This window comes from Podarcis raffonei, chromosome 11 (genome assembly GCF_027172205.1).
Source record: "Podarcis raffonei isolate rPodRaf1 chromosome 11, rPodRaf1.pri, whole genome shotgun sequence".
Lineage (NCBI taxonomy): Eukaryota > Metazoa > Chordata > Lepidosauria > Squamata > Lacertidae > Podarcis > Podarcis raffonei.
The window spans coordinates 10,707,630-10,734,855 of record NC_070612.1 but is presented as its reverse complement, the minus strand read 5'-3'; the positions used below and the strand labels follow the sequence as shown (position 1 = coordinate 10,734,855).

Here is a 27,226-nt window from a genome sequence, read left to right as displayed (position 1 = left end):
TTTTCCCATGTGGTAGTGTAGACAATCACCTGGAGAAATTCGAGTCCCTCAACAATGAAATTTTTAAGATCAGCTTGGGTGCTTCCCTCTCAACAAAACACCGCACAATAGTAAAAACCACGGCTGAGAATCAACACACAGTGTCCGTCACATTAACGTTTCAACTTCCTTACGCACTAGGCAGGGCCGATCTGAATATTCAGGAAAGCCACATGGCACAACATTCCTGCCATTATACCATTTCACACTGCATGTGTGTGTAGTGGGAATATACGTCTGAATGTCTGCCCCACATATAAATCCTCCTGCATGTTGAAAACTAGCTTGCCACTCGGTACAGATGTGCTAGAAACAGGTCTTCCAGCCCTTATACTTTTGAACAAACAAGCGGATTTTGATTTGAGGAAAGGAGACAAAATGTGCGCCCCAATTCCTGCAGTCTGAAATAATACAGTCTCCAAGACTCTTTGCCACATGTTTGGTCCAAATGCAAAGATCAGCCTTTAGAAAAGTGTGGTGCAAAGGCAGAGCTTGCACATGAAAAATTATCAGGATAAAGTGGTTTAGGTGCCTAAGGACTCTCCCAAAGAAGGATAAGTTTAGTAACAGGCTCTTGGGAGTTGGAGGGAGTTATTAAGGGTAGCCTCTGAAGCCATAAATATGTGGTGTTCCGATTTTCCTAGAAATAATGTCCATGTCATCACAGTTCTTGGAAATGAGGACATCCATCTTGAAACAGCAAACTGTTGCAAGTGCTAGCAAGAAAGAAAATTAAAAAAGAGTTTGCAGCAACATCTTTTCACCCAGAGCTTGTCTTCTGCAGTTGCCTTCTCCAGTTGAGTTGGCTGGTTAGGATGAATGAAGAACGTCATCCAAGAAGGACAATTCAGTGCATGCTTCATACTGATCTAAAGGTGGAGAAGGGAGCGGGGAGGAGAAGATTTAAATGGCTTGAATGAAATTTCATATAGTCCGACAACATTGCAAAATGGCGAGAAGTCTTCACGGGGCCAAATCTGACATTCGTGGAAACTTATGGAATGTGTGGTTTGACCTAATTGGCAGCAGACTTGCTGAGGACTGAAAAACCACAAAACAGAGCTTTCCATAAGCCACACAAAAGTTAAACTTGCCTCACAATAAAAGCATTCCGTTGGCAAGACTTGACTCAAATCCCACGGGACAGTTAAGAGACGTTCTAAAGCAGACATTAAAACTCACTTGACAAGTGAAATTCAGAGTTGCATCACTTGCTGCATGATATCCCCTCTGTGCCCACACACCAAAATAACTTCTGACTGTGCAAAGGAAGTCCCCCACCCTCCTTGACCCCTGTGCCCCTCCTATATCTGTTGTGCAATATACCTTAACCCTCTGGAGCAGATTTGCCGATGGTGCGAGGAAAGGAGATGAGTGAAAGTCCTGTGGTGCAAGCAGAAGTCATTCTGCTTGCCAAATAATTTAGCTGAATATTGCCCACAGCAATCAAGATGCTCTAGAGTACAACTACTTTTATACTGTCAAAAATGAGCTATATCATCCAGTATCTTCATGCATTGTGGGGAGGGACTGATACTCAGAGCACGCATGCAGGTGTTCCTCAGCTCAATGCATGGCATTTCCAGCAGAAGCAGAGGTAGCCATTGTAGGACCCTCTGAACGTTGCTGCACTTCCAACTCCATCAGTCCTAGCCAGTATGGGTAATGGCTAAGGAAGATGGGAGTTGTAGTCCAACAACATCTGGACGACCTGAAAGTAAAGTTTCAGGGAGCAGAGCCTGAGGAAAACCTCTAGCAGAGACTATGCATTCTGTTCCAAGGCAGTAGGGGCCTAAGTAAAGGCAGCCCCACTTAGTTATCTTAGCAAAACATGGTAGGAACTTCCAGGTCCTCCATGTTTACTTGAACTCCAAGTCAACAGAGAGCCTTGCGATGAAACCAGCAGGTTACTCTTTGCAATACTGTAGGCCTGCAATGTTTGCACCAGTTATGTTCTAGGGGTTGAGCCTGAAGAAAAATTGTATAGTCATACCTTGGGTTACAGATGCTTTAGGTTGTGTTTTTTCGGGTTGCGGACCACCGAAACCCGGAAGTACTGGAACAGGTTACTTCCGGGTTTCGACAGTCGCGCATGTGCAGAAGCGCTAAATCACGCTTTGCACATGCGCAGACGTGACGAATCGCAACCCCTGCGTGCGCAGACGCACCACTGCAGGTTGCGGATGCTGCGGGTTGTGAACGTGCATTCCGCACGGATCACGTTTGCAACCCGAGCGTCCACTGTATAGTCAAAACCCAATGGGTTCAGTGGAAGGTGGGATTGCCAAAGTCATTTCCCCCAGAATCCCACACCCTTTTAAATCTTTAAAAAGTTGTTTGCCACATGTGTAAAGCTGAATGCGCAAAAATTAAATGCATGCAAATGGCGGGCTTCCTGTACTGCAGAGAAGAGCATAGGAAACTGTCTTACACCAGGTAAAATCAATGGGTTATCTGGTTCAGTATTTTCTGGGGCGCAGGGTCTCTCCCAGACTTACCCAAAGATGCTGGGGACTGAATCTGGGATCTTCTGCACTCAGAGCACTTGCTGTGCCACTGAACCATAGCCATTACCCAACAGCACATTCATCTTTGGGGTCCTGTCAAGGCTTACCTTGTTTGGTTCCTCTTTAGCCATCCATCTCGACATTTTATGAACCAGAGTTCTTCACCAGGAGATATATTGGTCTTCTGGGGGTCTTCTGCGCAAAAAGTGAGCCTGAAACAAACAAGCAAAATATGTAACTCCTACAATCCCAAAACTAAAAGTATCTAAGCTGACCATTTGGGGAACAGAACACTGTAGCTTGGTTCGATTTACGAAGACAGCTCCTATATTTGCAGAGAGTGGATATGCATACAGACCTTCGGCTGTATAAAGGTAAAGGTAAAGGGACCCCTGACCATTAGGTCCAGTCATGACCGACTCTGGGGTTGCGGCGCTCATCTCGCTTTATTGGCCGAGGGAGCCGGCATACAGCTTCCAGGTCATGTGGCCAGCATGACTAAGCCGCTTCTGGTGAACCAAAGCAGCGCACGGAAACGCTGTTTACCTTCCCGCCGGAGCGGTACCTATTTATCTACTTGCACTCTGATGTGCTTTCGAACTGCTAGGTGGGCAGGAGCAGGGACTGAGCAACGGGAGCTCACCCCGTCACAGGGATTCGAACCGCTGACCTTCTGATCGGCAAGCCCGAGGCTCTGTGGTTTAACCCACAGGCTATTGGAGATCAAAGGCCTGCAGTCTCCTTGCTTGGGTTTACCATGATGGCCTCATTACGATAAACCATAGCTAACAGTTGACCATGGATGCTTCAGTCTGTGTTGTTGTTTTTTGCTCCTCCCACTATCACGGGGGAAACAAAGATCCCAGACTTAGCTTTTTGTCCAAATAAGTAATTGTGTTTGTTTTTCTCCATGCAAAACACAATCTGTAGCAGAGGTCTGGTTGTGGCTAACAGACCATGGTTTGCATGAAACAAACCCCATCCCCCAGCTGACATGACGCTAAGGTAGGGATTGCGGTTGCTTTCTCACGTGTGATAACGGAAAGGAGCAAAACAGCCCATACTGTTGCATGTATGGTAATCCATTAACCACGGTTTACTGTGACATGCAAACTGAGCTATGTGACTCAAAAGTTAATACACACACTTAAAGAGACGTCTGCAGGATGATGATTTTGGAGTTTCTATCAAGCCCAAAAACATATCCTGTTGTCTTGTCTGAATCAAAGTTTGCAATCATTCAATTGCTAGTGCCCTGGGCTTACTTTTGCTGAGTTTCGCCAGATTTCACACGGATCCGCCTGATCTGGAGCTCCTTGGACGAATTCTCAGGCCGAGTCCAGTACATCTTCAGCTCTCTCCACAAGCTGTACCAGGACTGAGTGGATCCTTGCCAGGTGAGCTTGATCTTCAAGACATCGCCAACATCTTCTTCAGTATAGACAAGGAAGGTGTTTGTATAGTTCAGGCCAATCTGCTCAAACCTGAGAATAAGAGGAACACAACGTTTTGTTAAGGAAGTGCAGAGGCAGGGAGCAACTCATATTTGCTTGTTATGGTTTCAGTGAAACACCTCTAGTTGACTTAACGCTAAGCTAGCGATTGTGGTTTCTTTCTCCGTTGTGCTAACAGGAAGGGGAAAGTGCTCCCGTGCTTGAATCCTGCTTGCTGGCTTTCCCAGAGGCAACTGTTCAACCACTGTGAGAGCAGGATGCTGGACTAGATGGGATATTGGCCTGATCCTGCAGGCTCTTTTTATATTCTTATGGTTCTCAAAAACCTGTCTCGTGGTTCATCCTGTCCAGCAATTTTCTAAGTGGTGCTCCAGGGAATCAAACTTATTAAGGGTTGTATTTACTTATTATAGCTTGTCTTTCATGGAGCTTGGATGAAAGGGAATCTATCCACCACTTCCCATCAAATATGTCAATGGCAAATCCTACGAGAGGGAAGAGGGGGGAAAGCAAAACATGCCAATGAAGACTAAGTGTGCCTAGTGGCCATGAAATGTTGACTCACCATCGGAAGGGGAAAGAACAGAAAATAATAAATTTTATTTATACCCCGCCCACCCCAGCCAAGACCGGGCTCAGGGCGGCTAACAACCAATAATAAAAACAAGTTGATTGAAATACATTTTTAAAAACAAGATTAAAATACAACATTAAAACATTAAAATGCAGCCTTATCACAGGAGGAGAAAGGGAAAAAAGAAAGAAAGAGGGGGAGGGAGTCAAACTGATCCTAAGCCAAAGGCCAGGCGAACAACTCTGTCTTACAGGCCCTGTGGAAAGAAATCTGATCCTGCAGGGCCCTGGTCTCATGAGACAGAGCGTTCCACCAGGCTGGAGCCAGTGTTGAAAAGGCCCTGGCTCTGGTTGAGGCTAATCTGACTTCCTTAGGGCCCGGGACCTCTAGGGTGTTGCTATTTATGGACCTTAAGGTCCTCTGCGGGGCATATCGGGAGAGGCGGTCCTGTAGATACGAGGGTCCTAGGCCATGAAAAGTGGGGGTGGGGCAATGGAATGGAATATCTGGGGCAAGGGCATGGCTGCCTGGCACCCTGAAAGGGAGCACTTCACGCTGCAACATTTTGTTGCAGGCCTGCCTCGTTTCCCCACTAGCATTCAGATAAAAGAGCATGAGGTGTACACTCAGTTAGTGCTTGGCAACAATATCCAGCGTAAACAGAGTGCGCGACCGACAGTATACTGAAGAACTGTCTGCGATGCCCATTAATTCAATTATACACATGCCCCGGTTCATTGAAAGAACGTGACATGAAGAAAGTTCCCTCTAGATGAAATGTTTGAAAGCCACTGATCTGGTAGTCCATTTTGTCAGCTTTAAATCTATCCGCATACAAATGCAATTCCCTCAGATCTGGCCTATAAACACAGCAAAATGAGACAGGGCAGTGTGGTGGTGACAGAATGAAATGAACTAGGCTGCAGGTGTGTGTAATAAACCACTGCCTGGTTTTTTCTCTTTCATTTTTTTAAAAAAATTAACTGGAAGAAGAAAACTAGCCCAGCCAACTCCCTGTGCTATTAGCTTTCTTCTTGCAGGGACTTTCTTCTTGCAGGGACTTCCCCCTTTGAAGAGGTCCTCAGGGGCTACTTTTGCACAGAGGGAGAAGTACCCCCCCCCGCTCCAATCTGGAGCAACCAGCCTACTCAGTCACAGGTTCAGGAATTGCACACAGAGAGAGAGAGACTTGAAAGAGGGTGCAGGGTTGATGCTTGTAATTCTCCACTTACACTTCCAGAGGCAGGGGCTGGGAGTCCCCACTGGTGCCGTGTAGCGTAACAGAGAAAGTAGGCTCTGTTTCTCCCATGTTTTTGTAGCTGAAGACATGCATTTTCATCTGGTAGTGGAAAACTGCAGAGACACAAGTGAAGACGCTTAAACGCAGAGCCAAGATTAGGGCTACAAATCCTTTGTTCCCATTAAACAGACGCGGTTTGCAAGGCATGTGCCAATTGGCACGGGATCTACCCGGTCTTTGCCAAGCGGCGTTGCTGGGACTCTGTGCACATTAACCCAGATCAGGAGCAGATAAGACATAGATGAGGAACCAGAAACGCAGCTGTGTTTCCATCATTTCCCCCTGAGGAAGGACAGCTTTCTCTGGTCTCCTGCAACGAATGGCCATTTACACCTGCAAATTACTTGAAGGGTGCACCCTTGCGAAGGGGCAAGCTGGGATGCTTCCTCGAGGGGAGGGTTTTTCGTCTGCCACTTGTGATCCAGAGCTCTTTTCAACAGTGCTCCCAGACCCACCACAGCTCTTTGCTGGGAGCAGAGCCAGTGTTCCCCATGCTGGGACATTCAGATTTCACTTAAAAGCTTATTTCCCCTTTAAAGAAGGGACACATTTTCTCAGCAACCTGGGCTTCAGTGCAAACTGCATCACGGGTCACCTGCACCACCGACGTAAGAAGTGGCAGTGGGTGGCCATTGGGTTCATAAAGGTAAAGGTACCCCTGACCGTTGGGTCCAGTCGCGAACTACTCTGGGCTTGCGGCGCTCATGTCACTCTATAGGCCGAGGGAGCCGGCGTTTGTCCACAGACAGCTTCCGGGTCATGTGGTGAAACCAGAGCAGCACACGGAAACGGTGTTTACCTTCCCGTCGGAGCGGTACCTATTTATCTACTTGCACTTGATGTGCTTTTGAACTGCTAGGTGGGCAGGAGCTGGGACCGAACAACAGGTGTGTCACGGGGATTCGAACTGCCGACCTTCTGTTCGGCAAGCCCTAGGCTCTGTGGTTTAGACCACAGTATCATTCACGTCCCTTTTATTGGGTTCATAGAATTGTAGAGTCGGAAGGGAGCCCCAGGGGTCATTTATTCCAACCCCTGCAATGCAGGAATCCTAACTAAAGCATCCATGACAGATGGCCATGCCTACGGGAAGCCTGCAAGTGGGAGCTGAATGCACCAGCGCTCGCCACACTTCTGATTCCCAGCAACTGATGTTCAGAGATATACAGCCTCCAACAGGGGAGCTAGAACACTCTTCAGCACTCAAGAAGAGCACTGAAGCCCCACAGTGGATCAAAGCTAACCAGAATGGGTCTACAGCCCCAAGACCCAGGGTTCCCTTCTCCATCCCTGAGTCCCTGACACTAAGGTACTCCAGGGTTCCTTGGAACAGTCTTTGATAAACCAGCAGAACCCATCCTCAAGAAGAACCAGACTAGAACCATCTACTCCAGCTCCTCTTCTCATAAGGATCAACCAGTGGCTTCATAGAGGATATGTCCATCAGTGGCTATTAGCTATGATGGTCATATGGGGTCTGGAAGCAAATTAGCTCTGTCCGCAGCATCTGGTGCCTTCATACCCCAGTTGTTGGCTTCCTGGAGCCACCTGTCTGACCACAGCTAGAAATAGATTCCTCAGCTATAGACTCTTGGTCTGACGTAACCTTCTTCCCATCTCTGCAACCCAGAAATGATGTTGAGGGATCAATGTGGGACCCTCTACACACAAAGCAAGTGCACTGTCACTGAGCTACAGCCTTTGCTCTCATCTCGGCTGCTCGAGTAATGTAATTTTCTCCATACACACACACACACACACACACACACACGGGTAGCTGGTTCTTTGAAGCTAGAACACGGGTAGCCAATGTTGTGCCTTCCAGATTTGTTGGATGCCAACATCCATCAGCTCCAGTCAGCATGGCCAGCAACTAGGAATTATGAGAATGGTAATCCAACAACATCTATCAGCCTCCAAGTCAGAGGTGGTCCACAAGGTCCACTCAGATGTTCTCATATGCTGGTAGGTCTATGAGCGCCAGTTAGGTGGCCCATGGAAAGGATGGGAACAGATGGCGATACCTGTATTTGGTTCTGCACTTGATTTATTTTTTTCCTAACAATGGAGATCAATGACATTTTGACCAAGGGTGGAATATCCAACAGGCTAACAAAGCCCTGGTCTAGGGCCCAACATTTTTGTAATATGGCACCGGTGCAAAATGGGTTTTTCCTTCACTTGCCTCCCCTTAAATCCAAAAGCAGGATAAATGCTGAGCTGGACCCCAAAACAAAAGCCAACAATTTTTTTTTTACATCTGGCTTCACTGAACTTTGCTCAAAAAACAAAAACAAACACCACCAAAACTTTATTTAACTAATTCATAACCTGCTCTTCATTAAAACTCAATTCCAGGCAGCATATCAATATAAAACGTGATGGGGTGAACTGGAAATTCAAACCACAACAATAAATCAAAACTACATCACTGTTATTTAAAATATGACGTATGCATGTGCTTTGATATCTGAATGAAGGGGTTTTTTAAAGTAGCTTGCTGAGACCCCAAATTTCTTTTAAAGTGGTTTGTTTGTTTTGTTTTTAAAAGTCTGGGAACTCATAGTCATGGGAGCCCCTGATGCTGTCTGGCGCACCATTGATGAGAGAACCATCAACACATTTCAGATACAGCCTTCTGGTGTCCAAAGGGAGACACCCCACCCCAACCTGACCATTGCTGGGTGGGGAATGATGGACGCTGTAGTCCAAAACATCTGGGAGGCAACAGGTTGGGGAAGATATCCCAAAGCATATCCTAAGGTGTTTGTGAGGGAAAATCTAATGGAAACACATCCTTAAACTGATAGATACCGTATTTTTTGCTCTATAAGACTCACTTTTCCCCTCCTAAAAAGTAAGGGGAAATGTGTGTGCATCTTATGGAGCGAATGCAGGCTGCGCAGCTATCCCAGAAGCCAGAACAGCAAGAGGGATTGCTGCTTTCACTGCACAGCAATCCCTCTTGCTGTTCTGGCTTCTGGGATTCAGAATTTTTTTCTTCTTGTTTTTCTTCTCCAAAAACTACGTGCGTCTTATGGTCTGGTGCATCTTGTAGAGCGAAAAATACAGTGGATAGATAATTTATTATGGTCGGAGACCAGCTTATAAAACACACTTGGGAGTACAATTCCAGAAGGAAAACAAACATTTAAAACAATGTACAACAATAAATTTAAATTTTATAAATGTGATAAGCGTATAGACACTTAAAACTTTAAGATAAGCCCCTGCAATGAGATGACCCAGAGTCACCCATGGAACCAAGTTTGGGGATTTTCTTAACGAACTAGTTTGAGTCGGGGGGTGGTCTGCGCCTACAGATCTGTACACAGAATCTGGCAACCATCTAGGTCGTCTTATGAAACTGATATAGTTTTGCACTCTGGCTTCTTAAGTTTCCTTTTCGGAATAAAAGCTAACAGCAATGATGCACTTATAATGACTAAGAGTTAGTGGGGCTACCAGGGAGCAAGGCCGCATTGAATGAACAGAATTTGTATACCACATTGGGGCACGCGGTATGTAAAATCTAAAATGTGCATCAAATTATCAATAAAGGTTCGAAGTTAAAAAGCAAGTCGGCTATAAAAACGTCAAGAGTATGAACAAGAGCAAGAGTTAAGAAAACGTGCATTATAAAATAAAATTGCATACTAAAATGCATTCCAGATTTATGTATCTGGGTAGGCTTACCTAAACAAAAACTTTGTGCCCATTTATTAAATTTCTATCAATAGGAACCCAGGGCAGTTGAATCAGGTGCTGAATACAAATACTTCTCTAAAATCAATGGGCAGGGAAACCAGACCAGACAGGTATTCCTGAGGATTTTTAGTTTTTAATGTTTGATATTTTATTGCATTTTAACATGTAATGGAAGCCACCCAGAGTGGCAGGATATAAATAATAAAAGTGATTATTATTATTATTACTACTACTACATGGGGGGACGGTATCTGTGGCCCTACAGTAGGACTACTACAGCTTCCGACATCCCTATTTAGCCTTACTACAGAGAGAAAAAACACCTGATGGGGTAAGCAAGGATAAAGCAACTTATTAGTGGGCAAGCTATGTCTTACATCTGCAATGGTAGGAAAACGCAGATCTGCCTAGGACGGAGGCATTGTTTTCTCCCATTTGGGGGCACTCATCACCTAGGCTAGGGACGCGGGTGGCGCTGTGGGTTAAACCACAGAGCCTAGGACTTGCCGATCAGAAGATCGGCGGTTCGAATCCCCGCGACTGGGTGAGCTCCCGTTGCTCGGTCCCTGCTCCTGCCAACCTAGCAGTTTGAAAGCACATCAAAGTGCAAGTAGATAAATAGGTACCGCTCCGGCGGGAAGGTAAACGGCGTTTACGTGCGCTGCTCTGGTTCGCCAGAAGCGGCTTAGTCCTGCTGGCCACATGACCCGGAAGCTGTACGCCGGCCGGTTCCCTCAGCCAATAAAGCAAGATGAGCGCCGCAACCCCAGAGTCATCCGCGACTGGACCTAATGGTCAGGCGTCCCTTTACCTTTACCTTATCACCTAAGCTAAAGCCCAGACTTTGCGATGGAGAGGCTACTGGGTTTAGCAGCAGGGGACAGTAGAAGTTAGTAGGCATTTAGGCAGAGGTTTCTTGGGAAAGTTAGGGAAGCTGTTTTCTAGGAACAGTCAAGGAGCTGGTGCAATTGAAAAAAGTATTCGTTGCCCGTTTCCCATCCATTCAGCTCAAAACTGCCGCTCCCACAAAAGGTTAAGAATCCCTTTTTCCACACCCATCCCCTGCTCCTAATTACAGCTCTCCACAGCTGCTTTTTATCAAGAAACCACTGGCAGATCATCACCCATGTAATGTCTCTTTAAGCTTTTAGATGAATGTCATGATGGCTTTTTTTCCCACCAAGAACCAAAAAGTTGGCTGGCTGCTGCCCAGATTTTCTTTCTTTAAAGAAAGACCAAAAAGAAATTCTATCCTACCTATTTCTCCAAAGACACTATAAGGCAGCCAAGGAACAACGAAAAACAGAATGAAATCACATTAATGCCCTAAAAAACCCACAGATACATTCAAATGAATAAGCAAATGCTATCCATTTGACAAATTCCAGCAGCACAAGAACAACACAGAAATGAGCCAGCAAATAACCAGGTAATAACCAGCAAATAACCAGAAATGAGCCAGCAAATAACCAGCAAATAACCATTAACCATTTTTAAAAGCAAGGTCTTCACCCACACCCTGAAACAGCAAAGTGCTGGGGCCCAACAGACCTCGCTTGGTGAGGCAATGCATAGGGCTGGTGCCACGACAGAGAAGGCCCTGCCCTGATTGGACACCAGCCCCACTTGCCAAGACTGAGGAATCTGAAGCAGGGTTCATATTACTGCCTCCAACTGTGGCTAAAAGCCATCCAAGTTTGGGGCCTCCTGCAGAAATGAGTTCCATAGTTTAACTGTGTGAAGAAGGACCTCCTGATGTCTGCAATGAAGTTCTAGTATTATGAAAGAGGGAGGGGAAACCCCCCCCCCGCTCCATCCTCTTTCTCTCTGCCATGTATAATTTTATAAACTCCTATCATGTCACTTCTTGCTCGCTTCTTCTCTAAACTAAAAACGGGTCACTTAGTGCCACTGTGATTTCAGATGATTGATGGGCAGGGAGCTCTGTCCACCTGCCAGACACAGCCCACAGTGTAAAGATCAGAGGCGGAGCTAGCTGTTCCGGCACCTGGAGCGGCGCACATGCTGTGCACCCGGGGGTGGGGCCATGGGGGCGGGGCGAGCATCTCGGGGGGCAGAGTGGGATGGGGTGATACATTCTTTATTAATCTTCTGAGTGAAATATACAAAACCTTGTGCAAAGCCACAAATGCTTTAGGTAAAAAGATAAAGGAAAAAAAAGACTGAGTTAAGCATTTGAAAAATCCATTGAAACCAGACATTATAAGTTCATCTTAGACTGGGTAGTTCATAAGTCTCTCTGGCTTTGCACAAGGTTTTGTATATTACTCTCAGACAATTGATAAACAATGTATAATTTTTTTTGGTAATTATTGTGTGTATATTAGTCGCCAATGTGTTGCGTGAGTCGTACTACTACTACCCATGGGGGGGGAGCAAGCCACCCATGGCGGGCTGCTTTCTCGGGGGGGGGGGGAGGGAGTGACGCCCCTTTGCCAGCAGCCTTCCTCCCTTCCCTCTTCCTTTTGACAGCTCGGGGGAGGCTACTTCCCCCAGGAAATAGCGCGACTCCCAAGCCTCCCCCGAGCTGCCAAAACGAAGGGGGAAGGGGGGAAGGCCGCCGGCAGCTCCACCCCTTCCCCGAAGGCCCGGGGTAGGCTCGGGAGTCGCAGGCAGACGGCACCCCAAATGTCACCCCCCTCAGTGATGACCCCCGGGGCAGACCGCCCTCTTCGTCCCGCATTCCCAAGTCAATGGTTCAGCATTTCAGCAAGGGAAGCCTGCCCCTTGCAGCAATGCAACCTTTTCGCTGGGATCTGCAAGGAGACCCTCCAGTGCTTCAGACTCTGGCTTGCCTTCCACTGCAAATAAAAACGCAAGTTCTCCGTGACTGACGGGGACGCCGAAGGAAGAAAAGGGCCTACCTTTGAAAGGCATGTCGGCCCGCGTCTTCAAGTACATCTTGGTGTTCCTCTTGTTCCTCATTTTCTTGGCGTTGTAGCCAATGCCGTTGCAGCGGTTCTTGCGACAGCTCAGACAAATGCCCTTGCGGAAGCGGCTGGAGTCCGTGCACTGGAAGGCAAAGCTCTGCTTATCCTTGTTCACAAGGGAGTCCACAAAGAGGTGCACAGACCGTTCGTGTTCGCACCTCACAGCCTCCCCGATATCTAGATGGACAGACAGGGAGGAGGAGGGAAAACAGTCATAAGGCAACAAGCCAGCCGTTTAGCATTCTCCACCTCCGTGGTGGAAAGGCAGGCACACGTGCAGCAAGATTTACAGATCTCTAGGTCCTTTGTAGTTTAGCGCAAGCCAGACTTGGCCACGGACCAGGCAGGCCTCTGGCCAGAAATTCTGCTGTGCAACCGGAAGCGTACATTGTAGGAGGCATACGAAAATGCAATGCAGAGCCTAAATATAGGCCATCTAATAATCTTCAGTCGTTTCACGAACCGAAATGGCTTTATTTTTTCATTAACATTTTAATAGGATTCAAAGAATTTGGCAAATGCTTGCCAGATCACACAAGTGCCTTTATCCCATTGGCCAGGAAAGGCAGGAGTCCGTTTATGGTTTCATGAGGAGATAAGTAGAAGGATGTCAGCATAGCTTGATGTGTCTATAAACCAGGCTTCCTCAACCTCAGCCCTCCAGATGTTTTTGTCCTACAAATCCCATGATCCCTAGCTAACAGGACTAGTGGTCAGGGATGATGAGAATTGTAGTCCAAAACATCTGGAGGGCCGAAGGTTGAGGATGCCTAAGTTATTACATTGTGAATTACTTCAAGTTGTCTAATGGGAAGAGATTCATGAATGAAATATTTTTTCTTCCTCATCCTTAATTTTATAACAGGGGAGCTGAGGCTGAGAGAGACTTTCTCAAGAATTCACATAGTGAATTCATAGCAGGGGAGAAAGCAAACCAGGGGCATATTGACTCATCCTTCGGTGTTAGTCATTACACCGCAATAGCTTTCCCAGATCTGCATACTAGCCTATCGGGTTTTGCAATGAATAATCCCCTCCTCCTACACACCTATGCATCTGTTTAATATATGTAAGCCAGGAAGTATTTTGCAACTAGAGGGTTTGCATCTTCTTAGGACAGCATCTTACCAAAGGCAAGTTACTCTGCTGTGGCAGAGTTAGCAATCTGTGTGACCCCCCTGCCTGCCCACCACCACCAAAATACAAGCAGAAAGCCTTACTTCCGTAGGCAAGGGACCCCAAGACATCACTCAAGCCGCAGCCTGGCTGGACGTCTCCTCCATTCGGGTAGATGTCGATGTGACCCACGGGCATCTTGATCCCAATGCTGACCCCCAGCGTTTCCCTCGTGTACGTGTGCAAGACGTCCACAAAGTCTGCATCGTCGGGAGAGAGGCGTCGGTTGGGGTCAACTCCTTCGAACATTGGGCCGGCTGGATCCAAGCCTGCAGAGGAATACGGTTGAGATGGGCGCAGGTATTTCCTTGGAAGCTGCCTTATACTAAAGCCAGACTATTTCCCCATTCAGACCAGCACTGCCTATTCTGAGTGGCAGCGGCTCTTCAGAGTTGTGGACAATTCCTACCATCTCCAGTCATTTTCACAGGAGATTCCAGGAACTGACCGGGGGTGTGTGCTTCTGAATGCAGTTCAGGTGCTAAGGCTAAACAATCACCCCTCCCCTAATTTCAACTTCATTTTAAAAATCACTATTTCTAACATTTGTGAACTGGCAATTTTTTGGCCACGCACACCTGCATTCTGAAAATGGTACCATCCATTCTATCACCCCGTTCTCCTGCCAGGCCTTGAGTCACGAATGATTACCTTGAGTACCCCCAGAGGCTATTGGACTCCAACTCCCATCAGTCCCGTGCAGCACGGCCAATGGTTAGGGATGATGGGAACTGTTGTTCTACAACACCCCAAGGATCACAGGGTCTTTACTACGGCTCTGGGTTTGCTGCAAGCAGCAGTGGATGTGGATGTACAATAAGCCACTGGGCTAAGATGACATTTCTATTATCTTTCCATAATTGCTCCTTCTGCCTTTGGGGCAACCCTCAGCCCTTATCTGTGGGATGCGATGCATAAGTAGCAGTCAAGTACAACATTCCTTGTTTTCCTAGAGTGGACATGCAGGGGAATGTTTGGTCCACCCAGTTGAAAACTTCCTGTTTCCTCCTGGCTGGGACATACTTCCTTTGTATGTGACTAGAGGTGGGTGTGACCTTACCTGTCCAGGTAACAAAAAGGACAAGGCACACTGCACTCTCTCTCTCTCTCTCTCTGACTTCCTCCGTTGTTGGAACAGCTTTTTAGCTAGAGACTGCTTCTAGCCAACATAGGACACTGGGATTGTCCCCATATGGGATAGATCCACATCTATATACTTTGTAACTAAGTCTGCCTTCAGGGATCCAACTGTGAACTGAATGTGAGTAAACCTCTTTTATATACTTTACACAAGGTTGTGGCGTGTTTATTCTTTTAAGAGGGGTATAAGGGATCTTACCAGGAACCTTATAGTGAGAGGCTTACACAAGCCTGCAACCAGTTATCCGCTGTGCATTTAAAAGGGGAATGTGAAACTCTGCTAAGTGAAGGAACTTGCTAGCGCAAGTTAGGAAGGATATTAATAAACAATATATCCTCTCCTGCCTCCCTGAACATTCCCACAATATCCTCATTTACAACCAGTTCCTTACACAGAGCAGGAATATGCAGTGATCGAACCTGCGATATTGGCGACATCAGAACCACGGTCTAACAAACCGAGCCACACGCTTAACATGGTCTGAGCCACACCATCAGGCAAGCTGAGAGGGGAAGTTCAAACCACCCCAGCCTGTCTGGGAGTAGCTTCCAGCCAAATGCAAAACTGTTCCAGCCGAGACTTACCTTGAGGCTGTGCATGCAGATTCAGGATTCACCTGGTGTGTCACATGCCACAAACCTGCCTCAAGCAGAGGATGGGGCTTTCAGCAGTTTCAGAAAACCACAAGGCAACAACGCACATGAATTCATAGGAGGCGAGGGGGAAGTTGGTTGGCTTACCTGTAATTCTGCCAATTGTCCCCATAGCATAGTTCCCAGCATAGCCAGCAACGTGGGCCCCCAGGCTGTAGCCAATCAGGTGGACATTTTGGAGCTGGAAGCGTTCTTTCTCCTGCAAGAGCAAGGTGAACAGGATCAAGCCAGTCGCTCGTGGAAGAAGAACACTTTTGAACAGAATTTAGTAAGGGCATCAGAAGAGCTTGATGGTTCAGGCCGATGGCCCATCTAGGCCAGCACCCTGTTCTTGCAGTGTCCGACCAGACACCTCTAGGAAACCCACCAGCAGGATTCAAATACAAGAGCAACTCTCCAGTTCTGGCAATTGGTATTCAGAAGCATTGGTGCTTCCCAACTCTGGAGGGCAGAGCGCAGCCTTCATGGCTAATCGTCATGGTAAAAGGGTATGCAAAGGGTGCACACAGGAACAGGAAATGTTTGGCTTTACGAAATACACTGTGCCTTCAGCTGATGACGCAAGGAACATTCGATGCCTTTGGCCAATAGTCCTTGTTTTCTACACCCTCAGCTTTAGGTGGTGCAAGTTGCTTCATGCAGGTTTTTCCACCCCCAAGAAACAGAAGGCGGAACTGTTATTATGGGAAGCAAAGCAGGGCCAAGTTCTCCCAAGCAATGGTAGGTAAAGACATAAGAGCAAAACTATGCATTCAGAGTCAATGTTCAGGGACAGCCCCTTGGGGACATTTTACATGGCAGCTGCGGGGGAACCACAGGGTCTGAGTGCTCCCCGATGCCTCTGTAAAATGCAAGCATGCCTGGCGTAAGGTTAGAACCCAATGTACTGGTGTCATGGGCAAGGCAGATTCTGCTCATCTTCCTGGTGGCTGCCCACTCAAAGCTGCCATCTTTTCCCTGCACTCTGAAGTGTTATAGTCTAGTCCAGAAAGAGCCGTACCAATCAGCAGCTATGGATTAAAATAAGCAGTTATAGATATGTGGAATTTGCCTTATTCTGAGTCTAGTACATCTGTATGTATGTATTCTTTTTATTTAAATGTTGTATAAACTGCATTTTGATCACGGTGGAGCTGATGGGAGCCCAACACCACCTTCAGGACCATCCCTGTTGTATAGCATTAGAAGATCATGCACCCTGGGTTTCTGGACGATGGCTCTGGTGCCTGCAATTTCAATTTGCATAGGATGAGAAGCGCCAGCATCAGCAATGCCACCTGCCCCATCGCACCAATCAACAGCTTGGCACATAGCCTGCTGTGTGATGCCAAAGATGGCATCCCCTGCCAGGTCTTGCAGCATCCAGGCTGACATTTCTGGAGCAATGGTCGCTTTCCCATGCAGTTTTTGCTGCTCAGGAAATGGGAGGTTTCCGGCTTGCAAGTTACCTGCAACCAGTTAAGCAGCTTGGCCACTTCCTTCCCAACCACTCGGGTGTAGTTCACAGCATCTGTGTACAGCTGGTGGGCAAGAGGGAGCCAATCGACCACCACCACGTTGGCGTCCTTCTCTCGCTCCTGCAAAGCCGACACAACACTCCCCAGCCAACTCTCAAACATGCCAGTCATCTGGAAGAAGAATCCATGTTTAGTTCCTTTCTGGCCAAAGGAGGACCAGCAAGAGAAGTATCTTGGCAACCTTCTACCTATGTGGTGGACATGTCCAGAGATCAGAAATGATCCATGAAGAAATAAAAAATAGTTACTAAGAACTTCACATAGCAAAAGACCAGAAACATATCTTTGGGGAATATTGAATAGTGATATTCCTAGAGAAAATACTAAATTCTTTCTGTACACGACATCAGCGGCGAGAATCCTGGTGGCTAAGTCCTGGAAGGGTAACCAGGTACCGACCAAAGAGGAATGGTTATGTAAATTATGTGAATATTTGGAACTGGCCAAATTGACGGATATAAGAAGACTAAAGCCAAAGAATACAGTCAAGAAGGAACGGAAGTGCTTGAATGATTATTTAGAAAGACACGGTTCTAATGTAAAAATTTGGCTGTGTCTAGAATGACCTCGGGAATGGAAAAGGGGAAACATACATATATACATATCTATATATTAAGATGAAAACATTACTGAAATACAGATAAAATATGAAATGTGAAAGGAAGTGTTGTGAGAGTGATGGAAGTCTGTTATTACTATTATTTTGTAAAATAGTGCCTATTGTATTGAAATATTATACTTTTCTTTATTCTTTTACTGTCTGCTTCTCTTTGCATTTTTCTTTTTCTTCTTTCTTTTTTATGTTATTCTTCATGTATGGTTTGGTATTGATGTATTTACTTTGCAATAATTTTTATTTTATTTTAATTTTTTTAAAGAGAAGTATCTTGGCTTTCTGAGGACTGAGAGGAATCAGTGCCTACGTGTTTCTAGCAGGGTTTTTATAGTGTATTTAATGTGCTGCGTTGGGATCCTTTGAGGGTTTTGGCCAAAGGTTAGAACTGACAAAGCAAGTGCCTGAGAGAGGGTTATGGTTTAGAATTTCATGCTAGGAGTCACCTAATACCAGTCACCTCATCTCTCACACCTTATTCTGTTAATCTAAAGCTAGTGGCTTTAAAAAAAACAACACCAAGCTGCGAATCAGGAAGCTCTCAGGTCAAATATCAAAGCCAGCAGGAATTAACTAGGAAGTGTTGAGTCCCTTACAGACACCTGCCTTTCCTACATAAGTTCACCAAAGGGTTTCAAAGAATCATAGAAATGTACCGTATTTTTTGCTCTATAGGACGCACTTTCCCCCTCCAAAAATTAAGGGGGAATGTGTGTGCGTCCTATGGAGCGAATGAAGGCTCCTTGGCTTCAGCGATAGCAACGTGAAGCCTCCAAAGCGCAGAGGGAGTGCTCCCTCCACGCTCCGGAGGCTTCGCGTTGCTTTTGCTGAAGCCGGCAGAGCAAGACTCTCCCAGATTCAGCGAAAGGAACCTGAAGCCTCCGGAGAGCAGCGGGAACTCGCGCTGCAAAGGCTTCAGGGATAGCCGCCTGAAGCCTCCGGAGCGCAGCGGGAGGTCCCGCTGCGCTCCAGAGGCTTCGAGTTCTTTTTGCTGAAGCCGGGAGAGCAAGACTCTCCTGGATTCAGCAGAGAGGGAGAGCTGCGCAGCGCCCCTTCAGCCAAGCGGGAGGAGAAATGGAAGGGACTCTGTTTCTCCTGCCGCTTCGCTGAAGGGGCGCTGAGCAGAGAGGGGGAGAATTTATTTTTCTTGTTCTCCCCCTCTAAAACAAGGTGCGTCCTATGGTCTGGTGCGTCCTATAGAGCGAAAAATATGGTAGAATTGGAAGGGACCCTAAGGACCTTCAAGTCCAAAAGCCAGCAAGGCAGGACCATGCAGCTGCCCCACAGGGGGATCGAACTTGTAACCTTTGCGTTATCAGCACCATGCTCTAACCAACTGAGCTATCCAGGTTTCCTCACACATAGGGGAGGTCTGTGCATAGAACTGCCACACATACTGCACAGATGGGGCAAGTGCAAGGGCACATTGGTAGTAGGGTGTGTGGCTAGTCCAGGGAGTGAACGGCAACTGTTGACTAATATCACAGCAGGTAGAACAGGACCTCCAGAAGTTGCCGGACTACAACTCCCAGCATCCCCCACTATTGGAAATGCTGGCTGCAGCTGATGGGAGTTGGAGGTCAGCAGCTGTCTTGGCCCTCTCCGTCAGATGTAGAACTCCAGTTCACGAGTTCTGCCATGGGCTTTAACGCCAAGGCTCAGATCGGTACATAAGGCAAAGTTACTGTTGCTCTCCAGGCTTTCCGACACGGTGGGTCGTTGGCACGTACAGAGAGGCGAAGGGGCAGGTAGCTTAGGCCAATGTGGTGCAATGTGGCACCAATTTGATCCCCCACACACTGTGCATTGGATCAAGCCAAGCTCCACGTGCCTTCCCTCTAGGAGAGCATCAGTCACCCACTCTGTTGGTTTTTTATTTTTTTATTTTTATTTAACCAACAACCAAAACGCAGTGAAAACAAACAGTGAAACCTCCCCAGGCGGCTGATACATTGGGTATACATAATCAATAATAACATATTCGAATCAACAATATGTACAATTCTATATACCGTAACACTCCTCCCTCCACAAGGTTTATTTAACTTTTAACATTTTAATTACCCCAAATTGTTCAAACCAAATTAATTCAATATCTTCTCAAACCAATCTTCCTTCTACTCACTGACCTTAAACCCTTTCATTTTATGTTTCTTCACAGTTAGATATTCTAAGATTATAATATTTTTCAATTTTTCCCTCCATTGGTTCACCCCTAGCTCTTCTGCATTTTTCCAGTTACTCGCTATAACCTGTCTGGCTGCAATTACCATCAATTTTACCCATTTACATTCCTCTTTTGTTTCTAACTCAGAGCTACTCAGGCTAATAAGAACCATTAAATTAGATATTTCCACCTTCCTACCCACAACTCCCAATATTTCTATACCAATCTGTTTCCAGAATTCATTAACTGATGGACAATTCCACCACATATGACTGCATGTTCCCATCACTCCACATTTCCTCCAACAATTCTTACTTCCAGATTTTGTAATATGATATAACCTTACACTGTGTTGGTAAGCCAGGAGATCAACGATGCCCCATCCATGCCACCTCTGTGGTCACTACTTCCCAGTTACTCAGCACCAAGCAGAATGTATCACCCAGAGCCCTCAAAGGGACTCAAACCAAGTGAAAAACTGGTTTCTCTCTTGAAGTGTTTATAGCTTTAAAAACAATGGATTGAGGATCAACAACCCACACCCAAAATGCCATAAATACACACACACACACACACACACACACACACACACACACACAGAGTTCCTTTTATGCTAAGAGCAACACGAAGCAGCAAAGAGTTCTATTCTACTTACCGCCCATCCATGAATAACGAAGAAGCTTTTAGCAGAGACGTTAAACTTGCAGTCTTCCAAATGCTGGTCTTGGCCCGTAGTGAGGTAGCACCCTTTGTCTTCTAGGTCCCTAGAAGTGCGGACATTGAATTTCACCGGCAGCTTGAGAACTTTCGGCGGTTCTGCTGGCTTTAGCAGCTGAGAAACGCCAACATCTGAAACATGAGCACTTACTGGTTAGGGTTTCCATACATTCAGAATTTCCTGGATATATCCAGAATACTGCAGTCGGCAGCGGTGTCCGGGTGGAAATCGGTACAACTGTCCAGTAAAATCCAGGCATATGGCAGCCCATGTCGGCAGTGCCGTTTTGGTCGCTTTTCCATGAAAATAGCTCAAAAACGGCATTTTTTGTGATTTCGCCGAAAGAGCTTAACAGCTTTTCTGTCCGGATTTTCACTGTTTGAAATATCGCTACCCTATTACTGCTTAGCATCACCTGTCAAGGGATGAATAAATTGCATAAAAACTGTGGACAGTTTACAGCGATCTAAAGGTAAGGTGTGATCCCTAAGGAACCGGCAGCCACAGCTAGGGCCTTTTTTCAGCCGAAACTCACAAGAACTCAGTTCCAGCACCTCTCAGGTGGGCGCCATTGCCATTATAAGAGAACAAGGGAGGCGTTCATGGTGAGTTCCGGCACTTCTAGAAAAATAGCACTGGTCACTATCATGCATTACTACCAAAACTACTTTGCAGTTTTAGAGCAGGGATGTGGGTGGCGCTGTGGGTTAAACCACAGAGCCTAGGACTTGCTGATCAGACGGTCAGCGGTTCGAATCCCCGTGACAGGGTGAGCTCCCATTGCTTGGTCCCTGCTCCTGCCAACCTAGCAGTTTGAAAGCACATCAAAATTCAAGTAGATAAATAGGTACCACTCCGGCGGGAAGGTAAACGACGTTTCCGTGCGCTGCTCTGGTTCGCCAGAAGCGGCTTAGTCATGCTGGCCGCATGACCTGGAAGCTGTACGTCGGCTCCCTCGGCCAATAAAGCGAAATGAGCGCTGCAACCCCAGAGTCGGTCACGACTGGACCTAATGGTCAGAGGTCCCTTTACCTGTACCTTACCCTTGTCTCATATGTGCAGGTGGGCTTCCATATGCCCACATTTCATCAGGCCCACAACTTTGAGCTAAAGTCTACAAGCTTACATGAGCACGTTCTCCACAACCAGGTATAGCAGGGGTTGTCAGGAGCTCATCCTACACTTGAGTAGGACCCTGGCAGAGACACATGCCCGACTGGCATGTTCTCTCCCTCCTGGTCAATCTTTTGGGAGCTTCAAAAGCTTTCTTCGGCCCGAACATCACAGTGACCGATGCCAACAGACATTGACACACTTAGGGATCCGCAGAGTCTTCGCAACTTGCGTGACAGACCTCAGCAACTCAGCATTTTGGCTAATCTACTTTATTTACATATAAACAGACACAGAGCACTGCGACATGGCTCCCTCTCTCTCTAGCATCAGACAGCAAAGAGAAAAAACAAAGGACAATAGTCCCACTTCACGGAACACAGTAACACAAACATCCTGTCTCCGTCACTTCCCACTCTGTGGAGTCAAAACAGACACCGTCATGTGATAGACAACAATCCCATGACTGCAATCATGGAGCAGGAATTCTAACAGAGGTAGCCAATGCTGTGCTCTGCAGAGGCAGCTGGACTACAACTCCCATCATCTCTGACCATTGGCCATGTTGGCTGGGGCTGATGGGAGCTGGAGTCAAGCAACAATGTCTTGGAAGGCACAGTCATCCCCTCCGCTGCTTGCAGTGCAAGCTCACACGTCTAAACATAATTTATTGCCTTCCCAACAGTCAGATCATATCCAGACCCTGAAACCCACCCATACACAGACTGCTGTGGGCCCCTGCCTGCCTAGGGGGCAGGTGTAGAGAGTTGGGGAATATGCACACTTAAGAACTGTGCACACATTTCCGCCATGTGCAGCCGACAAGCACAGAGTGGGACAGGGGATCATGCCCACGAGCCTCACACGCTCTCTCTGTGCATTCATCATAAGGCAGCCACAGTCCTAAGCTGCATGCAGGTGGGCTCTTTGGGTGCAACTGAGAACTGTGCCAAATCACCCAGTGCCAACTGGGTGCCCGTGGACCTGCAGAATTCCCCATGAAGGCGTTAGTAAAGGTAAAGGTACCCCTGACCATTAGGTCCAGTCATGGCCGACGCTGGGGTTGCGGTGCTCATCTTGCTTTATTGGCCGAGGGAGCCGGCGTACAGCTTCCGGGTCATGTGGCCAGCATGACTAAGCCGCTTCTGGCAAACCAGAGCAGCGCACGGAAATGCCGTTTACCTTCCCGCCAGAGCGGTACCTATTTATCTACTTGCACTTTGACATGCTTTCGAATTGCTAGGTTGGCAGAAGCAGGGACCGAGCAATGGGAGCTTGCACCGTCGTGGAGATTCGAACCGCCGACCTTCTGATCGGCAAGTCCTAGGCTCTGTGGTTTAACTCACAGCGCCACCCATGTCCTCATGAAGGGGTTGGGCACCCACAAATTTCAGTGCCAGGGCCTGAAACTGTGCACACAGTTGGTATGCATAGAGGCTAGGTGCATACAGGATGCTAAACACAGGTAGAGGAAAGAATGGAAGCAAAGTCCAAATCTTAGCTGTGGTTCTTGCACCTCAAGGGGTTGGATTAGATGGCCCTTTGCAGTCCATTCCAATTCTGCGATTCTATGAAAAGAACATTGACTCAGCAGTAGCATAACGTGTGCACGATCTTATAGTCTCCTGCAGAACCATGGCAAGCCATCCTGTCCTCATCCAAATTTACACCAAGATTCTAGCTCAGTGGTTCCCGAACTTACTCAGGCCACCTCCTCCCCTTCGTTTCATAAACTCATTCAAATGCCTCCTACCCGACCCTATAAAACTCATGATTCAGAATAGTCGTTTGCACAACCAGCTAAGGAAGATAATAACACGATGAATTTCTAAACAGTAACAATCAATTGCACATTTACCCAAAGTCCTGTTAGAACTATTTAGTTGAATTAATTCAGCAAAACTAATGAACTTGATCCAATGATACCCAGAGGTGGAGATAACTGCTGTGCACCCGGGGGCAGGGCTAGCAGCCCATGGGGTGGGGCTTGTTGCCTGTGGGGGTGGGGCTAGCTGCCCATGGCAAGTGTCCCAGGGGGTGCCACCCGTGGCGAGCAGCGAGCAGCCCAGGGGGGCAATGTCACCCCCCCCAGGGATGACACCTGGGGCCGGCGGCACCCATCGCACCCCCCTTCCTCCGCCAGTGACAATACCAGCTTCTCAAAGTCCAATAGCCATTTACACTTCCAGCACCCCTTGCCTCTTAGCGACCCCCTAAATTAATCCCTCTGACACCCCCCCTGGGGGTGGTACCACCCACTTTCAGAAGCACTGCCCTAGCTCTATGTTTCTACCCCTTGGATTCAGTAACTGCAAGAGATTAAAACGCTGCAAATATTTCACACACACACAAGTCACTTGCGGAAAGAGAATACTGCCATGAAATCCATTTAAACTCAAATTCGGGAGAAAATTGCTCATTACATGCATGATTCAATTAGACGTGCACTCTTCCTACACATGCAGAACTGGCTTTTGACCAACACTCTATTTCCATGCAAAAATCCCAATGTATCTCTTAATCCTAATATATCCTCTATGCCAGATTAATATCAAGAAAAATCCAGAAACCTGTCCTTTCCCTCCTTAAGGCAGCAGAGGTGACCAGCTTATGCAAACAAGGAATACTTCACAGTTTAGGCTGCATTCGCAAAACACATCAGTAGAAACAGTGAATTTCAGGCGCAATCCAGTAGAACTACATGGAGTTACACCTTAGTGGCACACTGACTTACTTTTTACGGTAAGTCACAGAACCAGTTCAGCAGCCTAGGCTAAGCACACGTCAGCAGGTGAGGCAGAGAGTGCCCCTGATTTAGGACTTCTGACAGAGGGCACCAGGAGCACATCAAGCGACGGAGCAGTGAGCTCTTGGATTCGTACAAAACTCAGGCTGCAGGCACACCATACATTTAAAGCCCCGTCTTTTCTCCCAAAGAATTCTGGGAGCTGTAGTTTGCCCCAAATAAAGCTACAGCTCCAAGCACCATCAAGACACTACAATTCCCAGGCTTATTTGTGTGGTGAAAATGCTTTCAATGCATGGCGTGTGCATAGCCTGAGTCTCCACTTGTTTTCATGCTTGCCCTCTAAGCAGTGCTTACTCCTGGGAAAATGGGCCCAGAATCTTCACATCCCCCATCGTCATGCTTAGCAGCACTTATTTAAGATCTTACAGAGGCTGGTCAAGTTTTCAGCATCAAAGCCATGCTGCCATAGTGTAAGAAGCTTTGATGTGCAGTTTGAATATATGCCAGGGTTCATTGCCACTAGATCTTCCCCTTCCCCCAAAAAGAAACTGCTAGATTCCACCCCGCCCCCCAAAAAGAAACCTCTAGTTAAAATGTAGAATGCGAGAACAATCACCAGCTTCTAAGCATGTGACCAAAAGGGACTCTTTTTCACCGTGCAAGGCAAACAATCACCAAGCATAAAGAGGGCTTGCTGAGCAGGCGGTAAAATTCAAGCTAGGCTTTGAGGTTTGAAATTAAAAATAAAAGCACCAGCTAGCTGTCACTTTCCCCTCTCCATGCACTTATTAGCCTTGCCTCTAGCCAGATTTAAAATTAAAAACTCAGGACATAGCGAAAGATTCTCTCTTTAGGCACTTGCTATTAATAGTGGAAGAACCTTGATCATCAGCTCCATTAAATATGAGACGCTGGTGCTATAAATCACGAGCACTGCAAGTCAATGGAACAGCAGGCTAAAATAAGGCACTTGCAAGCGCAATTCAGTCTCTACTCAGAAGTACAACTAAGTTCAATGGAGGTTACTTCCAGGTAAATTGCCCTACAATCACAGGCTAAATTTCTGAAATAGCAGCTGATTCTACACAGGCACAACCCGGTGTGGTGTTCCCCTATGCAAGCGCCGTTAGAGAAAAGGCTATAGTTGCGCCCTTGTAACATTCCCCATTCTTTTCGACGCGGCTTGCACCGAGTGTCCGCTTGGAAGAGCAAGGTTTTTAAACACTTTATGAGCCAGACCCAGGATCACAAAGCTAGACAGAAGGCGTCGTGGTTTAGAAGCAGGGGACCAGATGACACAGAGTCCAGCTGCTCTTTCACGCATTACAAGATGCAGCAGAGGGCTCACCGAACAGCAAATCACGTCCGCGCTTTTCACCGCCTCAGCTGAAAGTTAAAGGCAGGCATCGCCTCGGCGGCGAGGCAAGAGATGCGCTCCGCTTGCCTTTCCCCACCGGCGAAATGCTCCAGTTCCCTTTGTTGGTCTGGGGAGTTCCAAACACGAGGCTTAAAGCCGCATTCGTATCGCTTAACGACCACAAACCTTACAATTGTCTCACACTTTCACATTTAGCTGTCTCTTTCTCTCTCCCACAAACACGCCCATTCCAGCTCCAGAAACGAAACACAGAATCGCAAAGTTGGAAGGAACCGCAAAGGCCAACTCGAGTGGAACTCCTTGCAGATGCCGGCAATGAAATCCACATCTCCAGAACGAAAGAGCAACTCAAGTCTCGCGCATCCCAGCGCCCAGGTGCGCCGCACACCACTAACGCGCAACAGGCAAAAGGCGCACCATCGGGCTGCAAAAGCAGGCTGGCTGCGCGCGGCTCCCTACCCGTCTGCTATCCCATCACCCAATTTGTCCCGCCACCGCCCCAGGGAGAAAGTCACCCTGCTAGGGTTGCCTGCCATATGTCCTTCTTTCCCCAGGACACGTCCTTTTTTTTCATGGGTAGCATCGTCATAGCGATCCATAGTTAAAAGTAGAAGTTGGCGAAAGTGTCCTCTTTTTTGCTCTTCAAAATATGGCAGCCCCACACCCTGCAGCCCCCGCTTACCTCCCTGGGGGTCCCTCTCCGCTTGCAAGGCGTCCTCCCGGGGCGCGCAAGAGGCGAGAGCGATGCACAGCAGGACGGCAAAAGTTCTCATCGCTCCAGCAAACGCCGAGTCGTCTTGTGCGCCTCCTCCTTCCGACGCTGCACTTGACTTGCTGAGGCTGCTCAAACTAGAGCCGGCTTTTTCTTCTTCTTTCTTCTTTCCTTTCCTTTTGCTTTGGGGGGAAAGGGGGCGAGATGATGCTGAGCCTGCAGAAACGGCAAAGCACCGGGCTTTCTCTCTCTTGGAGGAGGAGATGGAAGTGGAGAAAGAGGCGAGAGGCGCGCGCGAGCGCAGGGAGCGGAGCAACTAACTTGCAAGCGCAAAGGCGCAGCAACCAAGCGGAGCAACCGGCAAGGGGGGTCGTTTCTAAATAGGCAAGTGGGAGCGTCACCTGACCCATGGCCAGATGGGGATGGGACTCTGTAGGCCCGGGATCCGAGGTTCTGATTGGTCACGCCTCCCTGACGTCAAGAGCAAGCCGGCCAAAAAGTCTGAATGAAAACGCCACACACCCACCTCGAGGAAGGGAGGCGGCGCGGAGAGGCGAGACTTGAGGCGGGGCGTCGCGACACGAGGCGAGAGCCTGGTATGAAATTGCCTAGGAGAGGGAGACGCTCAGGAGAGCAGCCGGAGGCTGGTGCAGCCCGTGCCTTTCCCTCTGGAATTCTGGTCCCTCCTTTCCCAAATAACTGAGAGCTGGAGAAAGTGAATGGAGGGGAATGGGAGGGGCACTGGGCAGTTCTTCA

At 47.5% G+C, this 27,226-nt stretch overlaps 1 protein-coding gene across 1 annotated transcript; it reads right to left on the bottom strand.

Annotated features, from left to right (window-relative positions):
- Positions 1-26,782, bottom strand: LIPG (lipase G, endothelial type). Its single transcript, XM_053408227.1, has 10 exons — positions 26,441-26,782; positions 20,456-20,649; positions 16,952-17,131; positions 15,591-15,702; positions 13,754-13,978; positions 12,468-12,710; positions 5,807-5,927; positions 3,812-4,030; positions 2,654-2,758; positions 1-908 (listed from the first exon to the last, which is right to left on the bottom strand). Exons 1-10 carry the CDS (start codon positions 26,529-26,531, stop codon positions 899-901), a joined length of 1,500 nt encoding a protein of 499 aa, XP_053264202.1. The 5' UTR covers positions 26,532-26,782; the 3' UTR covers positions 1-898.
- Positions 26,783-27,226: the final 444 nt, after the last annotated feature.

Excerpts from the sequence above, each read along its gene's own strand:
- LIPG (XM_053408227.1), bottom strand. The coding sequence starts at position 26,531 with ATGAGAACTTTTGCCGTCCTGCTGTGCATCGCTCTCGCCTCTTGCGCG. Across the intron at positions 17,132-20,455 it reads TCGTTATTCATGGATGGGCG|ATGACTGGCATGTTTGAGAG; the intron begins GTAAGTAGAATA and ends TTCTTCTTCCAG. Across the intron at positions 15,703-16,951 it reads AGCTGCTTAACTGGTTGCAG|GAGAAAGAACGCTTCCAGCT; the intron begins GTAACTTGCAAG and ends TTGCTCTTGCAG.